This window comes from Aphelocoma coerulescens, chromosome 4, assembly GCF_041296385.1.
Source record: "Aphelocoma coerulescens isolate FSJ_1873_10779 chromosome 4, UR_Acoe_1.0, whole genome shotgun sequence".
Taxonomy (NCBI): Eukaryota; Metazoa; Chordata; class Aves; order Passeriformes; family Corvidae; genus Aphelocoma; species Aphelocoma coerulescens.
The window spans coordinates 64,291,784-64,304,323 of record NC_091017.1 but is presented as its reverse complement, the minus strand read 5'-3'; the positions used below and the strand labels follow the sequence as shown (position 1 = coordinate 64,304,323).

Genomic DNA, 12,540 nt, shown 5'->3' with positions numbered 1-12,540 from the left:
TTTCATAATTCAAATTATATAATCAGTACAAGTTCCTTCTGTGCTGTGTGTCAAAAAATTTCTTACACTAGTTTGAAAGCAGTGGTTTCTTTGTATGTTTACTGTACAATTTAATAAGGCCTATTAATATATGGATCTGGAAAATCACTTAAGCTGATTTTATAATTAAAAGATTCTGTCCCTAACACAAACATAAGTGTTGAGTTCCTGGGAATTACTGTAGCTTTGATCTATTTCTGTTGCAGCTAAACATTTTTTCCATTTGTTTTCTTAGACAAAAGCTGAAATTACTTTATCACAAGAAGACCCCAGTCCACAACCAAGGCGTTTAAAAGGCATCAGAGAAAGAAAACCAGAAGTCAGACTGGATAAAACGGTAAAAAAGTGCATTGTGTCTTGCTGTTACAATAAGAAAGTGAATGTGAAACATGAAGAAAATCAAAGACTGCACACTCTTGAAGATGAATTTCTTTTATCAGAACTATACTACTGTTTGAATTCGTAACCAGGAAGGAACTGTTCCGATTATTGTTTTTATTGTATATATTTAACAGTAATAATTTGCTTACATTGTAGTATAGACATCATGTGAAACTTCTGTCATTTACAGGTTCATGACTTCTGTTGCTTAAGATGCCTTGAAGTATTTAAAATTTACTGTAACAGAAAGGACCACTGTAATACAGCTTTTTATAAATGTGCCCAGTGCAATTGATAAATGCTGGCTATTAACTTTATGTCATTGTGTTGTATTTCCTTGTTACTATTTTGTATTGAGGTTTTTTTGTATAAGCATCTTCTTTGTTAGAAAATGAATTTTGTTTTAAAAAAACAACAGAGGATCTGCCTGTGCAGAACTGGCACTCATATTCTTCAGAATTCACAAAGAGACTGCTTGCCTGTAGAAAATACGTTCCAAAGAATTTGTTATTCCCAGGAAATAACAGCATATACCAGTAACGCCTTTATATGGAATTCCAAACAATATGGTTTAGCCTGGCTAAATTGCTTGTCTAGGGGAGAATTGCCATTTCATGTACATTGTGGGAAGATTTTTGGCAATGTTATCTTATAATAAGTAATTATTACAGCTTTCAGTTAAAGTAATACTGGTTTAATGTATTTGTAGTAGGAAAATGCAGAAGTGATACCCTTATTAGAGTTGTTTATTAATTTCATATAAAGTATATGTGAAACCTTCCACATGTTGGTTTTGTTTCTTGTACTTACACACACGTGAGGTGTTTTGTTGTTAAACAAGTGGCCATCAGATTGACAGTTTGAGATTTTCTTTTTGATATTATTATTTTGAAGTATAGGTGTAATAGAGGTAAATTTGAGCAGTGTCTTCTGTTAATCTAACCATTCAGGCCACAAGAGGAAGAACAGATAGAATGGTAGATGTGTTTAGGTTGGTTGAGCCTGATGAAAATCTCTTTGAAGCACTTAAATGAACTTGCTGAAGCAGCTTCAGAACCAGTGACCTTTACAGTGACCTGTGTGTAGGGACAGATAAGGCTTCAGAGAACTGGGAATCGATAAACATGATACCTCCTTGCTTGAAAAGGCAGGGGAGTGTCACCCATGGACTTAGAGGGTAGCCTAGCAATAAATGTTTGAGAGAATAAAATAAATTATCAGGTGTGTATTTCAGCACCCAAGCAATGAACACCACGTTTCTTAAACAATACCAAAGAGAGTTTTCTTGATGGCAGCAGGGGTTGTCTGAGAAGCTCCCTGATTCCCTTACCTGGGCTGCAGCCCCTGCCAGCAGCACCCCTGACACTGCTGCCCAGCTGGGGCTGTCTGCCCGAGGGAAGGGTTTTCGTTGCTGCCTCCTTTCTCTCCCTTTGGACATTAGCATGTGGTTGCTTTTGTTCAGGAGTGCAGAAGCAATGATCCAATCAGCAGTGAAGACAGCTACTGTCATTTAGGCAATGAACCATCTCTTCATACTCTACAGGCTATTTCTTGACCCAAAGGAATTAAATAATAGTTAGATGTATCTTTTAAAATAAATATGCAATCAGTTTGTTACCACAGTGGCAATGTTTCTCTTTTGTTATTTTTTCTGTAAAAATGCAATATCTAATAACTGTACTCAACTGTATTTTTTTATAATTCACTAAACGTATGCTAAAACTTATGTATATGTTTTTATGCAGTCTGATAATGATAAATTCAGGGAGATGCAAGAGGATGAGTCACACTTACCATCAAAAGTGAAGTTTGGTAATACTGTAAAAAAGTTTAAGCAAAAGTCAACAGTAAGTACCAATTCCTCCATTTCAATAGCGATTACTAATTTAATTAAACCTTTATGTGGCTTCATGATTCTGTTTGAAGAAGCAGACAAAATTCGTTCTTAAGCAGAGGAGGTTTTATTTAATTTACAAATTCACAAGCAGTATATGCCAATAATTGAAGTATATAAAAGGAACCTTCATCAAATATAAGAATGGCTTTGGATCATTTGATTAAAAAACCAAAACACTAGTAAACTATCCATCTGGACACAATTAGTGGAGTTTGCAGGAAAAATACGTCTTCTGTTTAAATCCTTTTTATAGAATGCCACCAGTTGGCAGTTAAAGCATTTTACAGACTAGTATATTGATATTTATTAGCCACAAAGTACTACTGTTAATTCTTTTCTTAGGGATTCATCCTAAAGCTAAAGGGTCCTGGGTCCTTCAGAGACAAAAAAGGCCATTAGAAATTTCTCTTCATATCATTTACCTGGGTATCTGCTGTATGGCCAGAATTTAAACTTTGGTGTTTCTGATTTTGGTTTATATTTAAAACAATAAGCATGTTAAAATTAGACCAGGTAACCTTTTAAATAACATTTTGCAAGAAATATTCAATGAAGTATATAGCAATAAGAGAAAGTTCCATGTCTCATTGACAAATTTCAGTTAGCTTCAGCATTTGAGTGAGTTCTGTTTGAGATAATTATTATCTTGTAACAAATGTTTATACATGCTGCTGGTTCATATTATTAATGGGAATATTTATTCACTTGCCCTAGTTTTCTTATAACTGCCATAATAAAGTATCTTTGTCTTCTTTTTTTAGTTCCAGAATGATTTTCCTTCTGAGGAAGAAGCATATAATTTCTTTACGTTCAATTTTGATGCCGTACCAGAGAAAATCAAAGTTGGAGCCAGGAAAAGGAATGGATTAAATGAAGAAGAGGAGGTAGAAGAGGAATGTGTTGAAACTCATGAAGATGAACAAGAAGAGGATGAAATGGTGAGAACTATAGGATAAATGTTCATATATTTTTTCAGACTTCTGTTAATTTTATTAGTCTATACATAATGGCATCTTGAGTTTCCTAAAAAATTCTCAAAGTGTACTTTCTCAAGAGACTTTCTTAAGAAACAGATGAACTAACTAAAGAGGTGTTTGCACTTAACCTACAGGATGAAGACGTGCGCCTAGTTAAAGATGATGATTTATTCATAGGGCAGACAGATGAAGATCTTCTGGTAATGAAACCTGTTGATTGTGAAAGCTACTCTGAGCAACTGAAAAGGGAAAAAGAATTTCTCTTCATTCCCAGCATGTTAGCAGGTATGAAGACTGTGCTTATCCATTTAGTTCCTGGATTTTTGTATAGCATGGCACCCTTTGATCTGCTGAATAAATCCTGTATCAACTGTCTCTGGCGGCAGAGAGATGTTTAATTGCAGCTCTCTGACACTAATCATCCAGTCAAGTGTGAAAAGGTCTGACAGGATGGATTAGCTGGGAACATGCACACCTCAGCAGGTCATCACCTGCTACACTGGCAAGCATACTCAGGGCACCTCAGTTGCTCAGGGGTGACTTCCTCACTGCTGGCTGTAGAAAGTGCAAGGTGCTGGCCTCTCTTCTGCTGCTGTTTAGTGTGTGCTGCAGGTTACAGGTACACACATCTACCTACTAAGGATGGCTCATGCACTGTACATTGTAACTTACACTATTTATTCACTTGGCTACATCTGCAGCTTATTCCTTGTGGCAAGTTTGTCATGAGTCATGCAACTAACATAAAGATTTTTGGGATTCAAGGGGCCATTTTTGCAAAATCTGAGTTTGTGAATTAGTCAATATTGATCATGTCTCTGACTTTTTTTCCTTATTCCCACAGAACTACAAAGTCCTAAAAAATTGCTTTATAATATCACTTGATATTTAATATTTGAACTGGAAGAAACAGAAACAAGTCTCCCAGTGGCATATACCAGAATGGTACCAGTACAGCTTGCAGTGCAATGTCAAAATATTTGACATTGTGTGCCTCTGTTTTTTCATGTCTTGTAATTTAGTTTTGACTACTTCCTGTGTGATCCACTGTGTTCTGATTTAGGGGATAACTTTTATTGTAACCCTCAGTATAATCCCTCCCTGTTTTGAGATTGCTTCTTGAAAAATACTGAGTCCATACACACAGTGAAACAGCCTTGCAGGCAGGCCTTTAAAAAGAATTCCACCTGCTGTTATTTGGCTAACATGACTCTTTATGCATGTTCTGTATTTTGTATGAGACTAGCTTAAGCAAACTATTTATTAACAGGAGGTCTGATTAATCTGAAATTTTCACTTTCCCTTGGAAAGGCTTCGAAATGCTCAGTTGCTACTCAGTTTTTTACACTGTTGTGCAAGCAACCATTAATACTAAACTCCACTAAGTTACTTGAAGTATTTTTTGATGAGGAAATTTTTTAATTATCAGTTTATTAGAATTGTGACACTTCGTGACACTTTAATGAGAGATCTGTCTTGATTAAAAAAAGGACCTGTTTTAATTCTGTATTTATTTCTTTTTTTCCTATGTAGAAAAATACTGCTGACAGCATACTTAATATGCAGTGCCATTCATTTTAAGAATTAACAAACCAAAACTACAGTTACAAGATATTTTACATGGTTTTCTCTTTAATTTCTCATTAGTGCCTACTTCTGAGAAGATACCTGGAAATATGCAGCCCAGGTACCTTGAGGATGAAGGTCTTTACATAGGAGAAAGGCCCTTTGTATCACAGTCTAATCAAAATATTTTGGAAAACAGAATACTCAGACAGGACCACGTAAGTCACTGCTACCTTTTTAGTTGTAACTTTTATCAGTATTTTATTTATCTTTATAAGTATCTTATTTTTGTTATAGTTAAGCAAGTGGATGGTCATTCTGATATGGGGCTTTCATCTTCAGAATGTTTGGCAGCATCAGATGTTGGGAAATACAGATTATTGTAGGAGTGCTTTTTTAGTGTAACGCCATTGTCAGAACACAAGACTGGGTCTTAAAAAACTGGTTTCTTTTCCCAGCTCTGCTTGTAGCCTGCTGGAGAACAGATCACTGATCAGTCTGTAAGGCTAATTAAATATTGGTATAGATTATCAGAGAGATTTTAGAATCCTTTCAGATTTTTAAGAACGTCTTACGGAAAGACGTGGGAAAGGGGCTTGGATATATTTTGTCCTACTGTATTATCTTCCTATACACGGTAAGGTGTGTATTGTTCAGTATAGACTTAAACTCCTGAGCAGCAGCTGCCCTTTATATTATATTTTTTTATGATTCTTCATGTGCTTTTGTGAATCAGATTGGGAACATTTGGATCTAAAATTTTTGAATGGCCAGTTTCAACCCCGTTAGTTTTCTGGTTGACTTCATGGTGTTACCACATCAACATGGCTCTCGGGTCAGATTAAAACAGGTATGGAATTAACAGGGTAGGGCAGCATCCTTGGACAGCTGCACTGGTTTAAGCTATATATGAATCCAGATAATGAGAAAAGAGGGAGGAATTAGGACAATGTCAAACATGTGAAGCCATGGATAGCAATTAGTGTGTAAAATACTTACCTAATCTGCTTTCATAGATGTTGTTTAAGTAGTTCAGGTTGTGGAATAGAAGATTTGAGAGATGCTTTATTAAATTATCTGACCTGCCATTTAGCTCTTGTGTAAAACAAGTCTTATAATTCTGTCAATTTCAGTGATTTAAGAAAATAACATTTAAATAAGTGATGTGTTGATTTTTTTTTTTCTTTTAAATGTGTAACACTGCATGTGGAAAGAAAAATCAGTATAATCAAAATTTGAGCAACATCTTGTTTTTTTTAATTTCAAAACTTACTTCTGGCATATTTGAAGATTTCATTTTGGTGTATTAGGAAAGTTTTGGTTATTTCAGTCACAAAAAATTCATAGTCACCTTTTATTCTGTATTTTTGGTAAGAACTATAATTTTGCAAATTATTTCTTTATAAAGTAAGAAGCAATATATAATTTTGTTTTTCTTTGTAGGGAAAAGAGTGGTTTGGTGATGATGGCAAAATCTTAGCATTGCCTAATCCAATTAAACAGTCTTCTACTAGGCCTCCAATATTCTCACTTGAAGAAGGCATTGCACCAGAACTTGAAACAGTGTATAGAAAGGTAGGCATATTTCATATATGTGATTCCTGAGACCCAGTATCCCAGTTCTTCTGCACCAGAAACTCCGGTAACCTGAAGGGTTTTGAACTAAGAACCATGACTATTGACTACTTTTTGTGATTCCACACCTGTTCTTTTAATGAGCTCTACTTTTTTAAGTATGTATCTTAATATGCATACAAAAGGATGAGGAGTGTAGCTGATGGTGCTGGTTGAAATAGTAAAGTATCAGTCCATGACAAACACCTTTAAGTCTGTCACTAGGATCATTGTGAGGCACCCTTGGATATTCTCATGCTGAAGTAGGGTAGTGCCTATATTAGTGTATATATAAAGTTTACTCATGTAGACAGCAACTAATTTTGAGTTATGTAGCATCAATTCAGATATTTTTGGGAGGCTGTGAGATTTTGTTGTTGTTGTTGTTTTTGTTGTTTGTTTTGTTTGCAGGGTTTTTTGTGGTTGTTTTTTCCTTAGTCACAGCATACCTACCCTGGTGAACAGCAGTTTCAATGTACAATCAGTACAAATCAAAATAAGTTTCAATTAAATCCATTCAGCAAGCTTGAAGCAAGCTTTAATTGTTCTGCTTGTTAGAACTCTATTACCCTCTTGGAAAAGCTGACTTTTAAGACTTTTAAATAGAGTGCTCTTTTGGGACATGGAAATGTTTCTGACTGTTGCTGTTGATACAGATTTAAATGTGGCCCTTTACTTGATGATGGTGATAAATACGAAATCCACAGGCTGCATCCAGTACCACAGATCTATCTATGCAGGGAGCTTTTGCATGCAGGAGAAATTTACTGTTTTGATCCTGTAAAGATAGGCCAGGAGCGCTTATGTTTCAAGAACACCATGTTTACATAGAAATATCTGAATCACTGTGGTAAAGTACTGAGCTTAAAGGGTCCTTTATAGGCAGAAAAATAAAGCATAAGGAATTCAAAGTTGTCATTTTTATGACAGATTGTATTTTATTAAATATTTTGATGAGAAACAGAATGTGGAAGAATCAGGTGGACTCAAGTGTGTTTCTTGGCCCATTATATCAGTCCTATAAAAGAGCTGTGCAACAGTTAAATTTCCCTCCAAATCCCTCTTTTTACTTTTCTCGGGAAGGGACTGCAACAAACACTATGTAAGGAACAGCTTCATCTTCTACAGTACCAGAATATCTCTGATGAATCTCTTGTGAAGGATCCTAATAAGGGAGCAGGAGTAGTCAGGCTGGAAGCAGTGCTAATTCTCTTCTGATTTCAGTAACTTGAGGATGTAAGCCATGGATGTCTTTTGGTTGCAGAGGGTTGAAGCAGACTTTTTAAGCTTTGTTGCTGAAAGCTTTTGTTGGCCTTCATTGGTTTGAATTTCCCTGGTGTTAGAATAGGGAAGCAAGTAATGTATTTCCTAATGTACACAATCTATATGGTCTAGAAGGAGAGCTGTTCTGTGAGAGCTGCACTGTTTATCCCAGAGCTCAGTTCAAGGAGGAGTTTAGCAATACTAAACAAATGTGTCAAAAGAGAACTATCAGGCTGTGATTTTTCTAATCCAGTGTCATTGCCTTCATTGCTCAGCAAAACCTTCAGTACAGGAAGATGACTTCAGCCTCATATAGGCTATAAAAATTCTGTTGTGTAGAATATCCATGGTAGTTTCGTGCCACCCACTCATCAATAAAGCAAAAGGTTAACACAGTTTAAGGCTCAGCATTTAAATGTAGGTAGTACTAAATGGGTCATTTTTTGAAAAAGAAAATCTTTGAAAGATACTGTTGTCAGAGTCTATAAATCCAGTTTATGCTTTTTTTCTTTCAGGCAATAAAAATGACATCTTCTAATCAGTATTTTGTTGGACCTGGAGATTTTCAGGGGCTGTTTCAATTGGATATTGATATTTCTGGACTGATATTCACCCATCATCCCTGTTTTAGCCGTGAGCATGTGTTAGCAGCTAAACTGGCTCAGTTGTATGATCAGTATTTAGCAAGAAAACAGAAGAATCTTACCAAACTTCTCACAGACAAGGTATTTCTGTTCTGTCTTTGTATCTTATTGAGACAATGATGTGACAGTTTTAGGTAAAAGCAGAATTTGTCAGAAGTTAAAAACCTAAATGAGGTTGCTGTGTGTCCAGTGCAGAACTGCATTTTAAAGATTTAAGAATTTCTTTGAGCTTCAGTTTTGAATTAACTGAAGTAAAAGGAATACAGTAACATTTGCATAGTATTCCTTAGAGTATCTAAAATGTTTTCCAGTGAGTGACAGGTCAGACATTACGGGATTGTATACAGCAGCTCTGATAGGGAGACAGCAAAAGACATTATTCAGTGATGGAGGGAAGTTAGTGAAGTTTAGTTTCAGCTATCAAATCAAAGTGAAAGGAATTAGTTTAATTTCACCAGGTTTTACAGAAGTGGAACCCATTTCCAGGCATGGATCTGTGACAGATGCTGTGTTTTAAGTGCATACTGCTGCCACATTTCCTGTGCCACTCTTGTGGACTCTTCTGTTTCTGGCTCTATTGCTGGGTGATCTTGACTGTGCTGCTCATGCTCTGTGTACCTCCAGTCTTCCTCCCTCTGTACATTGGAAGTAATGGTAGTGGTCTTCTCTGGTGTAAATGTGTACATGAACATTAGGCATTGTCAGTACAATTCTGATGTCATCAGGGCACACAAGAATACTTGTCTGTTAAAAATTAGTTGGATTATAAGTACATATACATTCAGATTTCCATAAATTAAAGGTGATGATTTTCTACATTAAAGAACTATTATAAGGGAAAAATAATCATTGTATACAAGCTCATTTTTATATTAGTGTATTGAGGATCAGTAGGTGGTGTACAGATACTTCTGAATTTTTAAATAAAGCATTAGGCTGTAGTTCTAATGATGGACAGGTATTTCACACAGTGTCTCAAAATAATTCCTTGGTATACTTTGTTCTGTTCATACTTTTGAAGGATTTGCCATAGTGCTCTGTGAAACAGGACATTAGGGCTATCCATGTCCTCATTAGAGGAATCTATAAAACCATAGAATCATTGAGGTTGGAAAAGACCTCTAAGCTCATCAAGTTTAACCATTAACCCAGCACTGCCAAGTCTATCACTAACCCATGTCCCCATGTGCCAATCTGCACATCTTTTAAATACCTCCAGGGATGGTGGATGTCCCTGCACAGCCTGTTCCAGTGCTTAACAAACCTTTCAGTGAAGAAATTTTTTCCCAAGATCCAATCTAGCCTCCCTGGAACTTGAAGCCATTTCCTCTTGTCCTATCACTTGTTATTGACAGGAGAGACCAACATCTGTCTGCAGCCTCCTTTCAGGAGTGGTCTAACCTGGACAAAAGGATGCTCATGGTGGTCTTTATTGCTCTCTACAGCTGCCTGAAAGGAGGCTGTAGCCAGGTGGGGGTCAGTCTCTTCTCCCAGGCAACCAGAGACAAGTCAAGAGGACATAGCAAGAAGCTGTGCCAGGGAAGGTCAAACTGTGCATCAGGAAGAATTTCTTCACTGAAATGGGGATTAGATATTGGAATGGGCTGCCCAGGGAAGCAGTGAAGTCACCATCCCAGGAAGTTCAAAAAATGACTGGACTTAGTGCTGTGGTTTAGTTGACATGGTGGCATTCTGTCAAATTCACTTGACAGTCTGGGAGGTCTTTTTCAGCCTTAATGATTCTATGATTCTGGGATTTTCTAGAATTACGTTTAGTGGCCCTTCCTAGTCCCAAAAAAGGCTTTTGTGAAAGGTGGGGTTTTTTGCTGACTTGAGGTCTTTTTTCACCTGCGCCTTTGATTCCTGGCTTTCAGAATACTCCCTAGATCAGTCTTTCCCCTTGATTAGATCTGTTACAGTGATCAAAGTTAGTAAATCTCCCTCATATATCCAAGGATCCTAATTAAAATGTCATGCTGAAGAATCACCTCACAGACATGGCAAAACCCTGTAAACACAGAATCAGGACAGTTCAGGGTTTTCTGTCATTAGTAACTAGCTCTTTCCTGTCAAGGTGCATTACACTGGATGACTTGTTAAGCCATCTCTTAATTACTTTTTTGATTGTTTGTTCAAGCTGCATGCTTTGAGGAGTGCTGTGCAATACAGTATAGAAAGTGGTGGTGATGGTGTTCCTGTCGCTCAACAAAGCATATCTGAATACAAAATGGAAATCAGGTGAGTATGAATTCATTAAATTGTTGGTTTTTAAAATCATATTCCTTTTTTCCTTTACATGTTGCTACAGAGTATGATTCATGTCAGACTTTTAAATTCTGCTATAAATAGCTCTAGAAGAATTTTGAGGATTTAAGAGTTGTCACTGATAAGTGGCATAAAACATTATGAAGAAAATGCAGTTTAGGCTGAAATTTTCATTCAAAAGTGGTCTAATTTGATTACTTTTGTTAATTTCTTAGTAGCTACTTACTGCTATGTTTGTATAATTAAATTTAATTAAAATAAAGTTTCAGTAGACTTCAGCTGGATGCACAAAGTTTTTACAATGCAACATAATTTTTTGAACAGACAAAACCCCTAGTTTTTTCCATCCTCTTCCTCATTACACAAGTGTTCTTGATTTGCTTCCCATTCTTAGGTATTTTGGCCATGTTTTTGCCAATGGCTTAATACAAATAAAGTGGTAGAATTTTGTTTTACAAGATTACAGTTATTGTTCTTGGACAAAAGCTGGGTAGTAAAAATACATTACAGTTTTTGGCTCAGTAGTGACAGTTTGTATTATTTTTGGCAGATGGACAGTGATGAACTGTAAGTTTTAGCAGTATGATAAACAAGAAGTTATTTTGGACATCCATGCTGAACAGCCTTTTAACTAGTAGTTAATAAAAGTCTGAAACATTTTCATAATCTAAAAGTAGGCAGTAATGTATTCATTTAAAGAAACAGAAGTATAAAGTGATGTAATGGGTCACATGATAACATAATATGAAAAAAAAATTTTTTAATAACAATTCTACTTTCAGCCTTGAAATTTACATCTGCTAAGCTTATGCATCCACACACTCCTCTTACACTGGGAATTATTTCTTCAGATTTTCGTTCTTCATGTACACTGTCTTGTAATACATTGGTATCTGTACAGAACATAAAGTAGTCTATAATTCATTATTTTATACTGAAGGACACAGACTTCCTTCCATTGAAAACGGAATAGCTTTTGGTAGTATCTTATTCACATATCTGCTAGAGGGCAAGGAGCAGGAGGTGTGCAGTTACCATACAGTACCTCAGGGACAGGAGCTCTCACCAGAGAAAGAGTGAGAATGGTGATGGGAAGATTCGCTGTGGGAATCAGATTCTTGGATTTTGGCATCAATGTGGAGGCTTGCTTGATAGAAATTCTAATTAGAAAGAATATGCCTTCTATGTATCTGACGTGTTTTTCTAGATCTTGAGTGCTTTAGTTTAGTTTCATGCTGTTATGAATCTGGAGAAACTCAGCTGAAATCAGTGAGATCAGTGTTGCCTAAGTAACATGAAATGAGTTTGGCTGGTATTATTCTAGGGCTTTTCATATCTGTAATTCTTTCTGGCTACATCTCTGTTATTGGAAGCTGTTACACATATGAAGTTCAGATGGGCTCTGGAATTTTTTGCTGTCATGGTATTCAGTACTAACTTGGACCACTTATGTTGGTAAAATCATCTGACCTGCCTTGTCTCTCTTTCAACACTGCATTTTCCTGATGGTCAATGTAGAATACTCATGAGAAATTACAGACATGTAGCATGAACAATAATCTAATTGTTTCCTCCTCCCTCCAATTACATGACAGATGTATATGCTTTGCATTCTGAAGATCAGAGCTGTAGTTTTCCATTGGCTTGAGAAAGAAATGTGGTCTGAATACAGAAAACTTTTGCACATTAGTAATTTCAGCTCTACTGTCTTCATTTCCTGAAGTAGGAAGCCAACGTGTGCTGTGGATTCTATGATTCAGGTTCTTGTGGGTGATGTATTTTAGCAGAGATGATTCTCTCCTGAAAGGTCCTGCTTCCAAATCCAATACATTAGATAAGTGTGATTACTGATCTGTATGTTCCTCCTGCCTTTAAGTTTCATCTTCTAGCATCA

At 36.3% G+C, this 12,540-nt stretch overlaps 1 protein-coding gene across 4 annotated transcripts in view; it reads left to right on the top strand.

The window, feature by feature from the left end:
- The window catches only part of LOC138109949 (complement C1q tumor necrosis factor-related protein 7), a 120,698-nt gene that overhangs the window by 69,568 nt on the left and 38,590 nt on the right, over window positions 1-12,540 (top strand). For all 4 annotated transcript variants that reach the window (XM_069014397.1, XM_069014400.1, XM_069014399.1 and 1 more), the window contains exons 3-10: window positions 275-376; window positions 2,166-2,267; window positions 3,079-3,255; window positions 3,429-3,579; window positions 4,942-5,078; window positions 6,304-6,435; window positions 8,253-8,462; window positions 10,519-10,619. In XM_069014397.1, the coding sequence (XP_068870498.1) occupies window positions 275-376; window positions 2,166-2,267; window positions 3,079-3,255; window positions 3,429-3,579; window positions 4,942-5,078; window positions 6,304-6,435; window positions 8,253-8,462; window positions 10,519-10,619 (1,112 nt within the window). The remainder of the gene's footprint in view (window positions 1-274; window positions 377-2,165; window positions 2,268-3,078; window positions 3,256-3,428; window positions 3,580-4,941; window positions 5,079-6,303; window positions 6,436-8,252; window positions 8,463-10,518; window positions 10,620-12,540) is intronic.